Source organism: Amborella trichopoda, chromosome 2, assembly GCF_054954075.1.
Source record: "Amborella trichopoda isolate Santa Cruz 75 chromosome 2, AtrichopodaSantaCruz75HAP2 v2.0, whole genome shotgun sequence".
Taxonomy (NCBI): Eukaryota; Viridiplantae; Streptophyta; class Magnoliopsida; order Amborellales; family Amborellaceae; genus Amborella; species Amborella trichopoda.
The window spans coordinates 57,867,292-57,888,745 of record NC_142337.1 but is presented as its reverse complement, the minus strand read 5'-3'; the positions used below and the strand labels follow the sequence as shown (position 1 = coordinate 57,888,745).

The 21,454-nt window shown below is 35.3% G+C and overlaps 1 protein-coding gene across 11 annotated transcripts; it reads right to left on the bottom strand.

The window, feature by feature from the left end:
• Positions 1-2,039: 2,039 nt before the first annotated feature.
• LOC18431291 (Metallopeptidase M24 family protein) lies at positions 2,040-16,383 on the bottom strand. 11 transcript variants are annotated; one of them, XM_020665463.2, is made up of 16 exons: positions 16,321-16,383; positions 14,526-15,022; positions 14,099-14,206; positions 13,400-13,663; positions 12,106-12,198; positions 9,731-9,937; positions 7,744-7,847; positions 7,587-7,653; positions 7,377-7,484; positions 6,316-6,408; positions 4,992-5,088; positions 4,692-4,762; positions 4,519-4,574; positions 4,369-4,429; positions 4,189-4,290; positions 2,040-2,655 (listed from the first exon to the last, which is right to left on the bottom strand). In XM_020665463.2, the coding sequence occupies exons 4-16, from the start codon at positions 13,586-13,588 to the stop codon at positions 2,569-2,571; spliced, it is 1,335 nt and encodes a 444-aa protein (XP_020521122.2). In that variant the 5' UTR covers positions 13,589-13,663; positions 14,099-14,206; positions 14,526-15,022; positions 16,321-16,383; the 3' UTR covers positions 2,040-2,568. The 11 variants fall into 11 exon arrangements, 8 of the variants coding, with proteins under 8 accessions (XP_020521122.2, XP_088714985.1, XP_088714986.1 ...); XM_088858859.1 differs by having other exon boundaries at positions 2,040-2,650; XM_088858860.1 differs by lacking the exon at positions 14,526-15,022 and adding an exon at positions 12,767-12,981.
• Positions 16,384-21,454: the final 5,071 nt, after the last annotated feature.

Genomic DNA, 21,454 nt, shown 5'->3' with positions numbered 1-21,454 from the left:
TCTCTTTTCACATCGATAACCCTCTCTCTACCCCTTTTTTCCAGCCTCGTTCAAATTATAAAATCTCAGCAGAACATTCTCCCAAACTTCAGATGAAAGCTACCCATTGCATTCCCCTCCCTCAACTACCCCTCTCTCTCTCTTTTTAAAAAAAACCCATCTGGCTCATGTCCTCCAACCTTCCATTCTCCCCTCATTCTCAGCCCCAATATCTCAGTCTAAACTATTAAACTATTATCAGATCATTCTCAGCCTCAATCTCTCTCTCTAAACAATTCTCTTATGTCCCAATCTCTCTCTCTTAACCATTCTCATATGCCTCTCACTTCTGTTTCTCTCAGCCCCTCTCTCTCTCTCTCCAAAGGCCAAGAACCAGCAAACAAATGCCTTTCTTGCAAATAAAAAAGGCCTGATTCAGGTGCTGAAAATCTTCGGTTGGTATTTATGAGCATTGGGTGTCAGCCAAATATCGGGATGTTGCAGAAATTTACAAGTTGGAGCAGCTATTGTCACTCCCAAAGAATGGAAGTTTCAGAAATTGCCACGGTCAGTAGATGCTCGAGGCACCTCACTGTTCAAATAAGATGTGGGTCTTCATCATGGTACTTTAAGCACCGTGATGTTATAATATGGTTTAGGTTTTACGGTACTTAAAGTGCTGTAATATTAATTTAAATTATTAAGGTAATACTACTACCGTGAAGATTATCTTGGTCACAAAACGATCAAAATTAAAAAAAAGAAGAAGTGTTGATGGGGTTTATAAAAGTTGATTTTCTTTTCTTCTAAATAGATGAAAATTAAGGTATATTTGTGATTTTTTTTTTTTTTCCTTTGGTTACCTATTGAAGTTTCATGATGTTTGAACATGCGCCTTTATGCCATCCTTTTGTTTCCTTTCTCTTTCATTGTTTGTTCTAAGCATTTGGACGTGGAAAAACTGAAGAAAGAGAGCGTGATGCCTTCTATGTTTATTAAGCTGGTTTGGATGTGTGATCTGAAAGATCTCCTCTAGCTCAATGCCAACAAACTAATAATAGAAATCTTAGATGGACAGAGCGTCCAATGCCCCGCAGCTCTGCTGCCTGCGGCTGGCCCACGGACTATGCAAAATAATCGACGCCGGGAGGTCTCGACCCGTCCATAGCTGCCCCACCGTCCATTTTGTGATTCACCGAACAAATAGGTTCAGATCTATGCCCCTTAATGAACCAAAATTGTCTGGACCACATTTTTACAATATGCGGTCCCAAGATATAAGCATCCATCTTAAAAGATAAGATGTAAATAGGTGGTTCATCTAAAAACAATTGAAATTACCAAATATTTTTTTAATAAAATTGTTATTTTTAATTTTCAAAATTTATTTAATTTTCATATTCATGATCTCCATATTAGAGATTACATGTCCTTAAAAAATTAATTCAAAAAATCCATCTTAAAAATAAATTTTTAAGAGATAACTCATTCCCTTAATGACTCGAATAGTCCTTTGACCTTCCTTCGTTTGATTCCAACGACGGCCGGGATAGAGAGAAGAGAGATGCTCTGAATAGTCTTTTGAGAGAGAAGGCCATTTGGTCGTCATATTTAAAAGACATGGAAAGCCTCCAAATAACTTGCCCACCAAGATTCAACGGAAAATTACGTCGATATCCATTTTATTTTATGTTATTATCAAAATACGTAATATTTTATGTTATTATCAAAATACCTAATATTTTCCTTTATTACGTTCATGTTCATTTTTTGAACTTTGTAACAAATTTTGTTTAAAAAGACAAAACTACTCATTTTTTGTTTTTGAAAAACCGAAATCGGACCAACTTCAATTTTTAAAAAACCAAAATTAGGCAATGTCCGTTTAATCCCTTTGAACCCTACTCTCTCACCGCAAACTTTTGGGGCTCCTCTCTCTTCTCCTTGCAAATTTTCCTCTTTTACCTCTCTCACAAAAAATCCTATAGATTCACAAAAATTTAGAGAGAAAATTCTATAGATTCACAAAATTTAAAGAGAAAAAATAACACAATCACAAATTTTGAAATCTGTGCCAAATTTAATGATGATCTTTTTAGGTTTTACAGAAAAAAATTACACCTTCACAAATTTAAAAATCTGTACCAAATTTAATGATGATCCTTTTAAGTTTTAAACGCATGGATGTGGGAATATCTCATAAGACCATTGCTCATATAATATATTACAAAAATCTTGAGGAAAAACTCGTTTGTCCAATGTTCTTCCATGGAGAACTGCATCACCACTCCGCACCATCTCAAGCTGCAATAAAAATGTACGGTGGCTACCACCTGCCCTCGGGGGGCCTCCAGCCAAAATCACATGAAAAAAGGAACAATCTCTCTCTCTCTCATCTGAGGATGGAAGAGGTCAGAGAGCGAAAAACCATTTCCATCTTCTGCTCTTTGCTAAAGTGACTGAAACTGAGGATCGCTTAAGCAAGAAATTGGAGCCACAAAGCAAATGTGCTTCTCTCCAACATAAACCGGGAAATATCCCTTTAGAATATCTCCATAAAAACCAAATTCTCCTGAAATTTCATCAGAATCAAGCCTCCGTTTTCTCCCCAAGCTCGACGAGCACCATTTCAGGATCTATTTGAGGCCAGTAGTTTGCGGAAGCTTGCTCCCTTTCCTCACAGCCATGGCCAAATATGATGACCCAATAAGAAAAACTAGGAAGAGGGGAAAGATAGGTAGTTCCAGAATTAGAGAGAGGAAACTAGAAATGCACAAGAAGCTCCCTTTCCTCACAGCCTTGGAATATATGATAACCCAAAAAGAAAAACTAGAAAGAGGGGGAAGATAGGTAGTTCCAGAGTTAGAGAGAGGAAACTAGAAATGCACAAGAAGAAAAGTATAAAGATCCAAGACGGGTGAAAATGGTGAATCTAGACAGAGAGGGCAAAAACTACCAATAAGTAAAAGATGGGAGCTCCAAAGAAACGCCAAGAGAGAAAATACAGACCGAAAGTCAATGAGCCAAAAGATGTGGAAGTGAGCTTAGAGAGAGAAACCCGAGACAGATAGAGATGACGAAAATAGGCAAGTTTCAGAGTAGAGTGCGGGAAGCGCAACTGGGCAGGAGGATGAGAGGAAAGAGAAAAAATAGCACAGATTTCTTGTGAGAGGAAAGAAAGAAAATTACAACTGGGCAGGAGGATGAGAGAGGAAAGAGAAAAAATAGCACAGATTTCTTGTGAGAGGAAAGAAAGAAAATTACAGAGAGCAAGAGTACAGACCGAAAAGTTAGGGTAGCTGGAGCCATTTTTGGCTTTTCAAAAACCAAAATCAAGGCCATTTAGACTTTCAAAAAACCGAAAATGGGCAATTCAATCTTTTTTAAAAAAATTGTTATGAAGTCCAAAACTATGGACATATGAGTAATAACAGCAAGTTTTAGATATTTTAATAATAACGGAAAATAAAACAGATATATACATAATTTTCCCAATGCAGAATGTAGCTTTTGCTAACAGCGACTTCCCTGGAAAGACTAACCTCTTTCAACAAGAGTTCTTTTCTTCATTAAAATGATTTGGCAGGAAATACTGATACCAATCTCATGGTTGAGAACGCAAAACAGAGGTGACCTTCTCTATAAGGGACCCACATATCATTCTTTCCTTTTAACACTTAAATTTATCTGACTAGCAGCAGCAAAGAGAGACATAATCTGAGACTCAGATATTATCTGCGACTATGAAATCGACAGTCATCAGTCTCATCACTGTCAATCGATGTAATGGATGGTGAAAAGAGTTGAAACCACCAGTAAATGACTGATTCAATTTTACACCCACTCTCTACTCTGTTCATTCCTAGTTGGGCAGTGGTTACACACTTGTGACCATATATTAGGATTCCAATGTACTTTCCTTAAAGAGAAAGGTGCTCCAAAAAAAGTTAATTCCCTAAATACCAGTAATTTGACATAGTATGTGCTCACTCCATGTGCTACTGCTACAAAATGGGGAAAAATCACGCAAAGATGACAGGTGTCCATTAAATCTAATAGAAGTCAAAATTTCTGAAATTATTTGAAAAATAGAGACCAGGATGAATAAAATACAAATCAATGAGGGTGATATTGTTGGTTTTCTGACCCAATCTATCAAAACGTTGAAACTAAAATAATATTAATTAATGATTATGATGGAAAACCTACTGACAGCAAGCTTCTGTTATGGTCTTCCATGGCTGAGTTCTGGCCATAATTCATTAAGGACTTGAGTTGATGCGTTTCCTTAGGCAATGATCCAGTGAGCACCTAATTTAGATGCACAGCATAAATAATCGTAAAGTTATGGAACGGGAGAGAGAGAGAGAGAGAGTCCATTTCTATTACCTCATGCCCTGTTTCTGTAATCAGGACTTCATCTTCTATCCTGATGCCGATTCCTCGGAATCTGTTGGGATGACCAATGGGTAAATGTGATTGAAGAGGCATGAACCAAGGAAGAGAATAGAAGTCCAAACACCAAATTTCAGCAGATACCTTGTTGTTACACTAGATGTAGATGGGATGTAAACTCCTGGCTCAATGGTTATGACCTAAATTGCAGTGAGCATCATCATGCAAAGTTGAAAGCACTAAATTAGCATATAATTTAAACAGCTTATAGAGATGAAAGAGCAAATGTCTTAACTAAGAGAGCAATAGAACCTTACCACTCCAGGCTGCAATGGACGGTCATTGCTTAAAGTGGAACAGTCATGAACATCCATTCCTAGGTAATGAGCTGCTTGATGAAAGTAAAAATATTAATATTTGACTCTTATAAAAAATTATCAATCTTTGAATATGATAAAACTATCATACAAGCATACTCTAAAGTTACTGTATCAGTAGTTTCTCACTAGTTGAAAACATAAACTATCATACAATCATACTCTAAAGTTGCAGTATCAGTAGTTTTTCACTAGTTGAAAACACTAGAGATCTCATCTTGTAACAGAGTGAACCCTGACCTATTGCAGTTGGATTTAACTGATGGTAACACCGCATAAGACTTGGACCACCCTTCAAAATTCCAAGCTCTTTAAACCCTCGTTGTAGCAATATGACCTGTATTTGAGCAAGCAGGGTGTGATACATAAAACGTTCAATATATTAAGACATAATAGTTGAGAAGGTTGTTGTAACTTTAGTGAATAGGTTTACAATAAGCAAATAAATGATGATACATTGTACTCCAAACAGTCATCGTCCATTGGTTCCTGATGATGGAAGGAGGACATTAACCGTAACTGGGTGAATGTCAGTGGACCCATTATGGTTAAACCCCCACTGTCTCTCAGCAGGAAATGACAGTGGATCCTATTGAGTAAACCACACCATAGTCCATTGGGTTATGGTATACCTTCCTTTTTCCATTTGCTTCACAGACGAGCATGGCCTCTAAGTCCAAGAGAATACAATACTTAATCCTTGGAATGCTCCTAACATGTTTGTCTCCACCGTATGCTTGGAGTGCATTCAAAGTATATGTAGCTTCCCTCATTAAGCAGTGAGGCCACAACAGGATTCACACCATTCTATTCACTTAGTACCATATTTCACAAGCCCTTTAAGTTGCTGTATTTGCAATGGAGGGTCTGTTGTGTCTTTCATATTCTTATTGCCAAATAAAGAATAATTGCACATTGACATTATCCAATAGTAAGGGTCTTGTTTAAATTTTAGAGCCTCTTGATATTTGACTCCTTTTCTTGCACATATCCTGTGTTCTAATTATGAACTTTGTGTCCTTTCTGTTGATTCTTCTTGATGCCACAGAAATTTCTATGATGACATACATATATATCAGAAGACAAATCTCCAGACCTTCACCAAATTATTTAAACCAAAGTGAGTAGAAAAGCAAAGATTTACAGTCAAAACACGAGTATTACTAAAGTCTTTGACCATAAAGCTCCTTATTAATATTAACATAATCAAAACTCATTGAAGGCTTCAAACTTTTTGAACTATGAATCTCATGCTACATGAATAATATTAAGTAGGATAAGAACATTTATTGTGTGCATATCAATCTCTACCCATCTTCCCTGGAGGACAGTAGAGTTCAACCACAGGTCCACGCTTAGTCACCATTGTCCATCAGAAGACCAACAGTTCATCTCCATCATTCATCAGGAAGATACATGCAACTCACACAGCATTGAGTAAATACATGGTGCACACATATAAGGATGCCCCATGATACAAAGCAACCACACAGAGTGGTACCTTCATGGAGCAACTTACATGCATAGAAAACAGTAGAAAAATAGGAGCTTTATCAAACCATACCGAATGGTGGTGTATTTGCTGAATGCTTATACCAGGTTTGCAGAGCTTTACGCACTCATTGTTAACCTCCAGAATGAGGTCATACAGTTCCTCCTGAAGAAAATCATCAAGCTTATATTCATTGCCTATTACTTTATTTTGACATTATTCTTTAATTGAAAGGCCAAATAGACAAATTTCGCAGAAGGTACCTTATAAAGTATATCTCAGGTATATGGGTCAATAAACAAACATCAGAACCGAATACATGAGATAGTACATAATTGTAAATAGTGCAAAACCATCCTTTCCATTCATATTCTCTACGAATTAAGAAGTTTTAAATTTCCAATCTCCTGAATATGACAATAAGTTGGAAACTTCACATTTTTGCGACTTGGGTTTTGACATCATAGCTAGCTGTTTGATAAGCAATAATTTCTTGTGGGTAAACAAAAGGAATGTGACTCAAACAGGGAAACTGATAAATTAAAAACATCATACATTATTTCTGCCACCATTCAGTGATATCAAAAACAAACAATGGAAGTATAATATATCACAATGCCGTGCAATCAAAAAGCATTATGCGCATAAAATGATTGTGTAATAGGTGTGGCCTGAGCTCATAAGTGTGGGGATTTGCAATGTGGTTTTCTACCAATCAATCTGTCCTTTTGAGGCAAGACATGAGCATGCTGAAAGGTGGAAAATTGACAGAAAAAAAAGGGTTTAAAAAATCACCGAGCCAACTTGAGAATCGCCTAACTCAACTCAGATTGTGACCCTAGCAAGCCCAAAGGGAAAACTTAAGGACCCCAAGTCTCAACGCATTTTGACTTTCTTTGTAAATCTTAAATCAGAGTTACCCGAGTCTGAGTTTCTTTATTAATTTTTTTTGAAGACTCAGCCAAGTCTTATTCTTTTGGCTGGGTCAAATAGGATGACTCAGGCTGGGGACCCTAACAAGTCCCAACCTGAGTCATGGTTTTTAAATACTAAAAAATAAAAAATAAAATTGAAGAAACTTATCCAACGAATAATGAAACTGATGAGAAGTTGAGAAGAAGAAAGTTGCTTACTTGAGCAGAAGAAAAACTACCATATGGTGGCCAGGTTCGAGTTACGTCACTGAGGTAACCATGCAACTCGCATCCGATGTCCATCAATACAAGGTCCCCATGTTTGATCTGTTAAATAATTCAGTCAACTTTTGATGGCATCGTTCAATTCGTCAATTTAGTTGAAAAGAAAACGTTTTAGAGGCATAACCAGCTAGTTGATTGTCATACTCTTTGATCATTTCGAGCATAGTGAATAACACTACCATTTGCCCCCCCACCAACCACAGGATTGAACCTAGCCAATCACAAAAGAATTGAGTCAAAATAGTCATATTGGTGCGGTAACTGTGAGCCCTAAGCTCTCTGAGAGAGACAAAATTCTTACGCCATTCGTTGGGCACCTCTCCTTCTGCATTCGTATTCAACCATGGCAGATAACATACTTTCATCAGGCAATGTCTTTGAAACCAACATTGTTTGTAGAAGTGCCTGTCCAAGAAAAGAATTACAAAAGTACCAATACAAAGGAAAAAGACAGGATTTGCTGCCAGCTGAGAAAACAGTGATTGACTAGCAAAGTAGTCCAGCTATATAAGCTGACAAATCAAGAAACCCCAACAACATGTGGAAAACTCAAGCCTAGGTAGGAGCACAAAATAACTAGATTGTACCTTAGAAGGCGCATATTGAACCAAAATAACCATCAATGAGTGCATGCATGATGCATTAAAATGTTGGGATACAATATTTTCAATGAAATATGCATTGATCAGATAATATCACATCTCTACACATCATCAAATCATTATTTATATTAAATATAGCAATCATCCAGGGAAAATATAATGTATTACCTAACCATAAAAAAAAAGCACCAACTAGCTGACACTAGTACAAGAAGCTATCCAAAGCAGTAGACAGTGATCATGGTTCATCTTCAAAAGAGATAATTCAACTTGAGCTCCACTTGATTGAGGGTGGAAGGCAAGTAGGGTAGTCAAAAGTGTTTTGGTTATCACTGGCTACGACTATGTGAGTGAGACTGTAACTGTCATGACGATCCAGAACTTAATTTAAAAGAGAAACATAAGGGAATTTCTCTTCCGCATAAAATTCCAACAGCACTTATTAAAATGGATTCATTCTCCTTTATATCCTAATTAGAAAAGGCATACAACTAGATTGGGAATTTTTTGCTATATGGTGGAAAAGATAGGTTTAAGGAGGAAATGGTCAAGGATTTATTTTTCAAGTAACATTCATCTTGAGCCACAAGATTATATAATCATTGCCATATTTAAAGGAGACCTTTCTTTTCACAATCATGATTAGAATCTGGAGCCAACTTCAGGGTGGTCAACTGATCATAATACGCATTTTCCCTTGGAGAAGGGGGATTGGGAAGGTCTTCCAACTTCAATTTGCAGATGGAACCTTTGTAAACCCATCAGTGATCAAGTCTTGGCCGTTAAGATTGTATCAAGGTTTTTTGAGGAAATTCCTGGTAAAAGACAAACCTTAGAGGAAAAAAAAGAATGGAGCTTAATGCTAAATGTTGTGAATAGATGAAAAGCTTCCTGCTTGATAAACACCAGTTTTCGCTGCATTTGTGTTTCAAATTGCCAAACATAAATCATGAGAATGGGACATGGAAAGAACAAGTGACAAACTGGCCCAATGGGAAGCAAATGTGCGCCAATTAGATAGACTACCCTTTTCTTGCCAATTACCCTCTATATTGTATATCCGTTTTCAAAGCCAGCTAGGCAGAACGTGGTTTTTTATGTCGATAATGGAGGGCCATCACATATTTGGTTGGTAAAGTGAGGCTCATTTGGTTGTGGAAATGGAAAATGGTTGTCAAATTCAGAAAAGAACTCTTGAAATCTCTTTTTACGAAGTCTATTAGACTCAAGTTACCATGCAAGAATACATTGACTCTCAATTGGTGATGAACATCATCAAAGACACCTTCAATACCTTGTAGAGTGGCTTTTCAGAATTTAAGGGATTGCTATCCTTTGACAACTTAAATTTGCAAAATCTAAAGGGTTTCCCATAATGCCATGCGAAGCAGGAGACATTGAAATTTTGTGCCAAAAAGGAATTATTTGGAAACAACATAACTCTCTCAATTGTAAATTTGTAATCACAACAAAATATAATCGCCACCGCTAACATGGAGGTTTTTTGTAAATTGGGTGTTTCACAAGCATCTAAAAGATACAATACAAATTTGATTTAATATGTATCCCATGTCAATTCAAAATCAGATCTCTCAACATTTCAACTTTCTCAATTTTTTTTTGAAATGTTCTTTCGACACACAAACTATGAGAATAGAAATAATTCACTTCAGATGTAAGATTTACCTGGCAAGCAATTGATGCTGATTCTCTCATCAACTTAAGTTCAGAAGGAGACTTTATCCAGCGAACTTCATCAGTATATTTGGATAGATCATCCACTTTCCCGTCATTTGCTGCTCTAGTGAAGGCTTCCAAACCTACATAAGCTGGCAATGCTGTCTTCGTATTATGAAACAGTTTGCTTGCCCTTCCTATCATATCGGGAAGAACCTGCAAATAAAGCATTCAAAGAAACATCAATTATAATAAATTAGATCATTCACATACGCCTTGGAAAACAGCCAGTAGAAAGTGCACATATTCCATAACTATGCCATATGAAAAATTTAAAAGATCAGAAGACAGAATGAAAACTATCCCAAATTAAAAAACTATTTGTGAAGGTAAGTTAGGAATGATCATCAATCACCTCGTATTGTTAGCTAATAATAAAGTAGTTGATAACTTTAGACAATAGTGATACCTACAAGGCCAGCAGGCAAATGTTGGACCTTTTAAAGCCTTGAAAATCAGTAACATTCCAATAAAAATATTCTTGAATCAAATAAATATGGGTGTGGTTTCTATAAGGTTGCAACCTTAAACAATCCAATTAAGGCCTACCACCAAATTTTATCATAACATGTAAGTTTGGGGAAAAACAATTCTTAGAATTATTTCAAAATCATTTTTTATATCTCATTATAAATTTTTAAACTCCAAAAATGGTTAAAATCAAGTAGATATATAAACATATGAAAAACTTGAAAATAGACGGTCTAGATAATGTATTGCAAGATTTACTATTTCTGGGACTCATTGAGATGATCAATTAGAGGTTTTTCCATCATTAAAACAACATTTTCCAATGGATTTTTGAGGTGCATTTGTAATTCCACATTTTAAGGTTGCAACCTTATATAAACTTTTTCCAATAAATATACATGAGTAAAAGGTTGCAAGACATCTGGAGGCCTGCTTAACCCATCTAATTGTTCAAAAAGATCAACGGGAAATTTACAGGAAAATCCCATTTTAACAATGGAAAATGGTTTGATAGGGCTGCACCCCTATCACAATAGGTCAAGCCTCATCTCATATTCATTGAAAATTGCAGTTCAAGCATTGAAAAACATTTACATTGATCATCTCGGCTTGAACATTATGTTTATGAAAAAAAAAAAAAAGGGGGATTAAAGCTCTAGAAATAGTGTATATTGCAAAAAATTATCTAGGCCGTCCATTTCCTAAAAATAAGTGTTCATAGATCCATAAAATCTGTATATCTTTTTTAGTTTCAAATTCTATTTTTTGGTATTGGAAATTGATTTTAGAGCCATCATAGAGATTTTCATTACTGTAAGTGCTTTCCAAACAAGGATTTGAGGTGAGGCTTTATTTTGTATTCATAGAGCCCGGACCAGCGTAAATAGGCTAATTTTGGTGAACCAGCCTGGTATTTTAAAATTTTTCAAAAAATATATGTAAAATCCCAAAAAATAAGGGATTTTGTTTGGGATGTATTTTTTAATGTTTTTCATCATTTTGGAAAATATTGGAAATTGTTTTGGCCACTAATATTTATTTTTACAATTTTCCTTTTTTTAGAAAATATCAAAAATACCCCTGGGCACAAATTGATTATTTAAAATCTATTTTTTCATTAATTTTCAACTTCATCAGGATGTGCTTTATTTAATCATGCTTTAAATATATTTTTTATATTTTATTAGAATTTTTATATTTTTTTTTTACACTTTTTTGACCACCCAGGACTTGTCCGGTTAGGCCGGTTGAACCGCTTCTGGCCCCATGTCCAGTAAACCGTTCTAGTTTGATTTTTCCTACATTGGCCTGGACCCTATAGAAACCTCATCCTTTAACAATTTCAATGAGTTAAGGAAAAACATATTCTCAGCAAATTAGAGAAAAAGAAGTTCATGCAATACCAAGACAAATATAATATGAATGTATTTTCTATTCACAAATAATATTAATATGAAACATAAACAGAATATGAAGCCTATAACTTAAGGAACAACTTAAAAACAACAGTTAATAAAAAATTAACAGCCAACAAGCCCAATGCTCTTAAGATTCCCTGACTTATTCCAGGACTAGTATGCAAACACAAGGAATATTTTGCATTGAATATAAGATAGAATATGTGCAGTAACCACAGCATATCCTTTCAAGCAGGTTATATGATCACCAATTTATCAAAAGTGAAACAAAGTTATATTTTGAAGAAGCTTGAAGTATACATGCTTTGAAATATACTTGGTCAAGTATAGCAAAACGTATCTAGGATCGAAACATGAAAGATACTCATGTTTATGTAGATTCATTTTTAACAACTACAAAGGCCCCCAGGGAGGGCATCAGAAGCATCTGCCAACCTCATGCATTTTGTGTAATGGATAAGCCTTCTCAGCCTTGAATACATCCATAGCGACTTCAACTCCTGCTATCTCACCCTGCCAAATGACATCCTACAGGAAAACAGAATCTGTTCTCAAAGAGATGGAACATAATGAACCTCAACACTACAAGATGAAAGTACCCTATGGAGAGCAACCTATCTATCCACACACACACACAAACATAAACACACATGGGGAGAGAAATGTTTCCCATCTACAACAAAAGGTGAAACAAGACGATAAATCAACACCAAATGATTGAATCAGAAATTTAGGATTTTAAGATTTGTTAGACAAATAAATGTAAGTTTATTCAAACAATGATTAAACAACCAGCTGTGGGAGCAAGATTCTATGTATCCATGCATAGGCATAGTCATAGGTACATCTATGATGCATGAATACTATAACATACACATGAAGGCATAACCTCAGTTGACCATACAGAAATGTAACCACAAACCCATTTGCCTGCCACATGTGTTCCTATACATCCATGCAGGCACAACAAAACAGAACATGCCCATGCATGCTGAATGACATACATATGCATATGAACATGCTCATTCATGATGTCTACAAATGAGTCACTTTCTACTTCCTCTCTAATTTTGATATCCATTTCTTTTATAAATACCGAACAACACAAGGGTGTCCATTGGTTCCCTCCCATTTCTTAGCAACTCAAGGATCCTCCGCGTTTAGCATCTCGCTCATGGAAGGTTCCTTGCTGCCTCTCGGTTGCATTCCATGCTGGAGAAAGAAAAGCCCTTATAAAGCCAGCGAAAACCTCCGTAGCTGGGCTATTTTGAGCCATAGCCTCCATGCCTTGCTGTTGGCGTGTCAAAGGTTCTTCACATGGACTCAAAAACATTCAATACATGTGAATGATTAATCCATTGGTATACCACTGCTATATGTTACATGGCACACAAAGAAGACAACCATAATCTGTTCCTGATAATGGACCATAAAGATTATTAACCATATTGCAGCAAATTTCCACCATTGGAACTACCATAAATTTCCAGCGTCCATTATTAGGAATGGATGGCGGAATGCCCTAGTGGTGTAGCATACAACCAAATGAAGGGCAATCAAGATTAACCATAATTGGCTAAATGTCCATCATCAGAAGATACAGTCAATCTCCATCATCCATCATCAGGAATAGGAGAGTGGATGACCCTATGCTGTACCATGTACATTACACTGGTGGTGAATGGTACACTTACACAAAAAGGAGGAACATAAAAGCTTTCTTACTTACATGAGGATCAGGATCTGGCATAAACATGCATAACCCACAATCTTTACTAAGTACAGCTATTCCTCCAGGTTGCTGGCAACCAGTAATATAGAGGTAATTAGCATCCTGTCTAAATGGGTAGGGCACAACATCAGTCATCATTTTCACAGGGGCAGAAGCCACTATTGCTAAGCTATTTTCGGGAAGCATTTCCAACAATCTTTTCCTTCTTGAGATATACTCGTCCTCTGCGATCCCTGGTGTGATTTCCCCAACCTGAAGTAACTGCAAGAAAAGGGAGAGATAGAGAAAGAAACAACAAACCGAATGGTCAACAACAAAAAAGATGGGGGAAACACCATATTTCCCTTTCATTTTTTTTCCTTTTTTTTTTTTTCTTCATCAAGTAACCTTTTGTTGGTTTAAGTGTGAATCCCACCACTGATGACTCATTCTAGCTAACAGAATGGAAACCCAACATTCAGCTTGAGATTTTGACTTAAAAGAGGAAATCAACTGCTTGATTTGCTAATTTTTAATTGAAGTTCAAATTCAGAGCAATAAATGGACATCTACTTGAATAATATATTACAGAGCAACAAGCTATTGATAAGCATCTTTTATTCCTTATATACCATGTGAAAGTTCCAAAAACGGGAAAAAAAAAAAAAAAATCTTCGTCAGTTACTGTTGGGGGATCTTTGGTTTAAAAAGCAGTACCTGAGGATGAGATAGGGCTGTCGGCTGACCAGCATCATAAGTAATCCTTGAAGAATAAGCGCACCAGCCAATACTTTCAAGCAAAGAGCCACTGATTTTTGTTACTCCCTAGAAAGAACATATGAAGATAAGATAATGCTTTCTGAACAAAAGTCCACTATGGACAACTATGGAGGGGTGAATTTCCAGTCAATAATTCCAATAGGAGTAACCAGGATACAAGTACACCTAAGTAAATAACCAAACTCGAAAAGAAGACACAAAGACATCATACTTTCAGTGATTAATATATTTATCACTCAGAAGAATGCCGTTCCACAATTAATAGGAAATTCACAAATTAAAGTAAACAAACGAATAATGCAATACTTTGACATAGTGTCACTTCCATTTAAAGAAAGCACCAGAATCTAATCAATCGACATACACCAATTACTGAGCTCAAAAAGATGAAGCATCAATTTATTCATTCTACTGCTGTCATGTTTCTCATGAGGGAGTCAGATAGTATTGAATATGCCACCATGACACAATGGAAGAAGTTATAGCTCAAAATTTGATCTCCCTTTATAGCACTTCTCAAATTTCTACTCTACTGAATCCATAAACAACAACAATCAGCAACTAGGCTTGATAACAGGCTGGCTTGGGGCAGGCACGGCCCTGCAGGCCAACACCGATGACAGGCCCCATTCCTTTATAGCGGTTGGCCCGGTCTGGGCCCAGAACTGCCCAGCCTGGGCTGCATGCTGGGCCATGATCTGCCCAGCCCTATGGCCTGCTTAGGTTGGCCTGAGTCCAGGCTTACACACCCCTTAATCTATTCATAAATGTATTCAAAAGATCCCACCCATATGCTCATTGAATTGAGGGTTCCTTGAGCTTTTCTCATATCGTTGTATATCAATACCCAAAGAGAAATTGCTGCAAAAGGCAAAACATAAAAGCAAAATGTCATGTGAATTGCCAAACACATTTTTTAAATTCTTTCAACATATGCACAGGTGTTGCCTATGCATAGGCATATTGCCTAAAACCGAGAGCAAGTGTAAATTGTGAAACCGAGAGCAAGTGAAAATTGTGCTTACATAAGAGGTTCACTGTCAAAATTAGCAAGATCTTGCAATTAAAAAGAGTGGCAATTTTCAAACTAAGGTTGTTCATATTAGCCTAGATTTTAAATGAGCACCAGTCCAAACACTAAGCTTTTCGAAAGAAAAGTATACAATAAATCCATTTATTTTTAGTACAAGAAGATCACAATCACTATCAATTATTAGATGTGAAATCTGGTGGCTGGGGTAATACAACTGATTGAGCACAAAACTTAAAATAAAATTTCTTGAATTGTGTGACACATCCAAACTGTTGGATTTCAGATGGCTAAGGATGATTGTGACCTCCTTGCACTAAAAGTGAATGACTTTATAGTATACAAACCCTTTTTTGAAAAGGGGTCTATCAAACAAGAGATGCACGCTTCTATACATGCAATGAGTGGAAGCCTTAAAAAAGTAAAGAAACAGACATGAAAATAGAGAAATTTAATATATGAAAACCATAGGCCTGTAAAACCTCTTCATTTGCTCTGCGCTATGAAAACCAATACCATAATAAATAAAACGAACATATTTTCTCCATCTCAAATGCAAAAGACATTTGAGAAAAAAGGTTCACAGGCCAAAACTCCAACTTTCCCACATTTTCCATAGATACAAGCCTAAACATCATGCAAAAGTGTTAAACTCCAAAGAATATGCCCCTGAAGAATTACACCATTCATTCCCATTACTATAATTTCAGAGTATCAAACAACCATTACTATCAGTGCCCCACTAAACAGATAATGCATCAGTAAAAACAATGGCCTAGAAATGAAACCTCTTATTTCAGATATCCCTGACTAACATGAGCTTCACCGTAAAATGGTAATGGAATTTAGAAGAAGACCCAAAAGGCTTTACAATAATTTCAGAGAGTAAAAAATACCTAAACAAGGAAACCGAAATTTTCAAAAAAAAAAAAAAAAAAAAAAAAGGAAAAGGGAAAGAGGCCCAGAGAAAAATCGACATGAATGACCAAATTTAAAGACCCAAAGAATTCAAATGACTTTCACAGTAAAACGGGCACAAACAATTGTAGTTACAAAAACCTAAAGTTTTAGATTAAAATGGATAGAAATAAGGAATTTTAGTAGAGCAAATAAATGGGAAATAATTAACCTGGTAAGGGCAGCTGCGACGAAAAGCGGTTCTTCTCAAGCTCTGCATCACTGCTCTGTGAACACTGAAGCCCGCTTCGATTTGTAATAATAAGGCGTGATTTACCTAAATATGTGCCTAAGTTCTATCAAAATGACAAACATATCCCTAAAGAAGTCTGAGTCACCATACTGTTCTGGATGCATGCACCCGAAGGAGTACACTGTCTATTTACTATCTTGAGTAAAACCCGAATATTTTTGGGACCCACATTTTTTTTAACCTACATGTTAAACTTAATAAAAATTTTTACAAATTGCAGTCCCTATGGGCTTGGAAAATATGCCAATAAAGACTGTTTAATATTTCAAAGGGTGAGATTAAAAAACTCAAAATTTATTTTTTTCATGTAACAAAATATATTTCACAAAATCTTGCACCAAATTTTTATTTTTTTTCCAAAATAAGTCTGCCAAAGGAATAAATATATCTTATACTCGCACAGGACTATAGTATACATCTATGCGCGCTCTTTTTAGATTGGGGAAAAGGAGAGAGACCAGACCCTCAGGTCCGGTCTTTGTTATCCTAATGTTGTATTTGAGTTCCACAATTCTCGCTAATTTCTTCAATAGTGAAATCTAATATTGCGACTGCCCAGTTTGGTTAGACGCATAGATGTTTCTCAATTAAGTTAAAAGACTAAGAATTTGGAATTTTACAGAATGTAAAATAGGAAAAGGTTTATATAAGTTTGCAACTTTAAAATGTAGAACTAAGGTGTACTTTAAAAATTCATCATAAAAGGTTGCTTTGATGTTGGAAAACCCTTTGACTGATCATCTCAATATTAAGATGTATGAATATGAAAAGACAAAAAGATTTTGAGTCCCAAAAATAATGTATATTATAAAACATATTCTAAACTATCCATTTTCAAAATTGTCATGTGGTTATAAATCTATTTGATTTGAATTTCAAATTTTATAATTAAATATCAAAATAGATTTTCAGGTCATCCTAATAATTTTTTACCCCAAAATTACATTTATGATGCAATTTGGATGAGCGCCTTAATTTGTTTGTTTAAGGTTGCGACTTTATACAAATCACATCCTTTAAAATATAGACAAATATTTGTAAATATCTCTTATATTTTTTCTGAATTAAAAAATGTTTCACAATATTTTACAGCTTGCGATTTTTATTTTTATTTTATTTTACAGCCAAAAGACATTCTACTCTAGTTAGAATGACCATTTACTGCCTCGGGTTAAACCCCAGTAAGAGTTAATTTCAAGACCTGAAAATTTTGAGGATGCAACCTTTTCAACCTAGAGATTAACTTCAATAAAAACAATTTAGAAGGTCGAAATGATCAATTAGAGGGTTTTTCAATGTTAAAACAACTTTCTACGATGGATTTTTGAGGTCCATCTCTAATTCTACATTTAAGGTTGCAACCTTATATAAATTTTTTTCTTTTTAGAATAACCATCTTGAAATTATTTAGTGGTTCCCAAAATTTTAGATATGGTTTTGGAAGATATTGTTTGGGATTTACAATCTTTGCTTTTGCATGAATTTGGTATTAAAGTATCCACTTATGTTATTTTTAACGTTAAAATTATCTGGAAGATGCAGTTTTCCAAAACCATGTCTTTCAAATTCAAATGCGTCATCTGTATACCAAGCCTCCCACCCTCTTCATGTCCCCCTCTCTCCAACTTCACATTTTCTGAAATTAAACTCAGATTTGGATCGCTGGTGATCTTTTTTCATTGCATGTTGAGATAGGAGTCTGTCCAGCAGGGCTTTATTTTGCACCATGGACACATTTTAATTATAACTGCTCCTTGCGATAATTGTGAAATTCAAATATTTATGTGGAGCCACTAAGTAAAGCTCGAGATCCGGTGTAGATAGCCCGAAAATTCAATTTTGATGATCCAATGATCAGCATTGGTAGGCAATCTTTAATTTTTTTGTTATTTTTCTACAAGTCTCTTTAGCCTGAAATTTGGGGTTAGCCATGCCTCATCAAAACAAACCAAAGATAAAGGGCAAAATTATCAATTAAGGGGTAAAACCCCTTACAAAATCACTAAAAGTGCCCGATGTTCACAAATTATATTTCAGAGTTTGCTTTAAAATTTTTATCTCAAAGAGATATGTCCTAACAAAAAAAGAATTCTTAAATTATCCCCAATTGGTATTGAGAAACCCAAATAATTAGGTATATTTTGGTAATTTTGTTGGGTTTATGTGGCCTTTAAATGCCTTATGAATGCTTGTAAAATGAAATGACATAGTGGAACATGAACTCAGTGGGAATGTGGTCCCTCGTGGACTATACTAAATAAACGATGGTTTGCTGATACTGATCTGTGCTTAACGATCTAGGCCAGTCGGTTTGGAAAAACCCATGTTAATTGGGCATGAAGAACAAACCGATGAGGGTTTATGGGTTAGCCCTTGATGAGGTAGGAGAACATACCCGGATGAATGAGCCGAGGGATTGTGCGACCATTGTGTGTGATGGTAGCCTACAGAGACAAGGGCCAAAACCTTATCCAATACCATCACATGGCATGCATATCGATAGATCGTTCGATAAAGCCAGAAATCCACTTTTTAGGGTGAAGCGTATGCATGTGCGAGAGATACCTTTATGCGCCATAGAGTTGTGGTTGCATAAGGTCTTGGTGACTTTGACTTGTCTCTAGGGGAGGACCTATAATCCACAGAGTGGGATTGCGACCCCTTGGCTCAACCGTCAGACTTTGGTGACCCGCTAATGAGCCCTTGCTTGGACTGTGGGTCATGGGAAACACTGAGTCGGTTCGATAAGACAAGTGTGGTATGTAATCCACAGTTGAAGGTAGAGTGCCCCATGATTGCAGATTAAATTCTTTAACCATATGGATCAATTTCCCATCAAGTTAATTTAATTATGTTTATTTTATAATAGAAATTATTTTAGAATTATTATTTGAATTTTTATGAGTCATTTGATATTTTATTTATATTTTTTTTACTTATAAAAATGAAGATATTGATTTTACAAAATTATAAAATTCAAATAATGTTTTAGTATTTTTTTATAATTTAAAATTATATAAAATATCATGGAGAGGCCCATAGTGCACATGGGGCCACCATGTGTCAAGTGGGTGGGGTTCACATGTGCCACACATGGGTGGCACGCCCCACCCATTGGATTCTTTCTTGGAGTTTAGGTTATTTCATGTTTTGGTAATATTATGTTATGACAAGTGGTCAAATAAGATATGGAATATTTTGACCATATATTGATCAAATATTGAAAGTGTATATTGACTTGATATATCTTTGAAATATTTTGTGAAAGATTATGGAATGCATAATATTTTAATTAGATTTAATTTATGTAATTTTTATTGATAGAAAAATGGTTAAGAAAATGGGGATAATGGTCTATGCACTTTCCATAATGTTGATGACCTATCTATGAAATGGATGGCTTAAATCTCTCACCCCACAAGTCACCCTTGATCAACAGTCTATGTTCAATCTCACAAGAGGCAAGCCAAGGAAAACACTAAAAAGCGCTAATCATTTTCAAGCCTATAAAAAAGATATTATCTCTATCCAAAATCTTTACACGTTATCTTTTTCTCTCTCCCACATTGTGAAAGAACCTAAAGGGTTTAGGTTATGAAGTTTTTCTCTCCCCTATCTCTCAAATATGGATTTATGGATAAGGGTTTTAGGGTTTAGCAAAAAGAAAATCCATTTCTCTCAAACTAGGTTGCTAAGAGAATTCACTTAGGGTTTGAGTTTGTGATCAAAGAGATTCATATTCCATTGGTGTGGCTTGGCCGAAATTTTTTCTGGTTCGAAATTAAAGCTAGACCGTTGATCCCGCGCCATCGGATAGTGGTGACTCGATGTAGGGTGTAATAAGCCCGGTTAAGGTAATCTCCGGCACTCTTCTTTTTGTTTTTTGCAATCTTATCTTTTATTCTCAAGCATAGTGCATAGTTGTTTCAATGGCATCAAGTTGTTAAGATCTTGATTTTATTATTATGTTGATTTTATTTTGAAATTTATCTTATTATAATAAAGACGACATGTAAGTGATTTTTTACCAAAAGAAAAGGGTGAAAAAAAAAAATGTATTTTCCAATAAAAGATCATTTAGGTCTTTCTTTCAAATTTAACTTCAAAAAAGACTTAATAAGATAACACAAATATCCCTGCTTATACAAAATTAAAAGTACAAATATTCCTGCTTTAGTATTTGAAATGAATAACAATAAGGGATATTTTATGCCAGCAAGGCAATACCTTCCTCACTTCAAATACCGAACATGTTGTTCAGTATTTCGAATCCTGAACAAGCAAAGACGTCTATAACATTTTGTGAAGGCCTCTTTGAAGTAAAATTACCAATTGTGCCCTAATTGTTTGGGCTTCTCAACAAATAACAAGAGCTATTTAAGAACTTTTTTAAGGTTCTTTCTTGAAGACTTAACTGATTCAAATGGAATTGAAGACTTCATTTGTATGAGTTATAACACTAACGAGAAAAAAGACTGTTATATGGTCAAAATCTGACCATTCATCGATGCTGAAAGTTCTTTTCGATGCAAATTTGAAATGAAGTTTTATTTTATTTTCATAAAGCTAGACCCTATATCAACCTCATCCCATATATATATATATATATATATATATATATATATATATGAAAAAAGTTTATATAGAGCCTAGACTCAAAACAATTAAATTAAAACCTACCTCAAAAATTTCACTAGTAGAGATTGTTTTGATGCTCAAATATCATTAAATTGATCATCTCGACATCAAGATACATACACATGAGAAAAAAATGAATTTCAAGTTTGGGAAATAGTGTATCTTATAACACATTTTTTTACCATCAATTTTCAAGATTTTCATAGATATGCTTGATCCACACTATTTTTAAAGCTTTAAATTTTATAATTAAAGAAGAAAGTAATTTTTAAAGCTATTACTAAAATTTCCAAGTGGGCTCAAATTTGATAGTTTATATATATATATATATATATATATATATATATAGCAAGAGAGAGATGGAGAGAGAGAGAGCAATGATCCAATGCAACAGTTGTATCAGAGTATAATACAA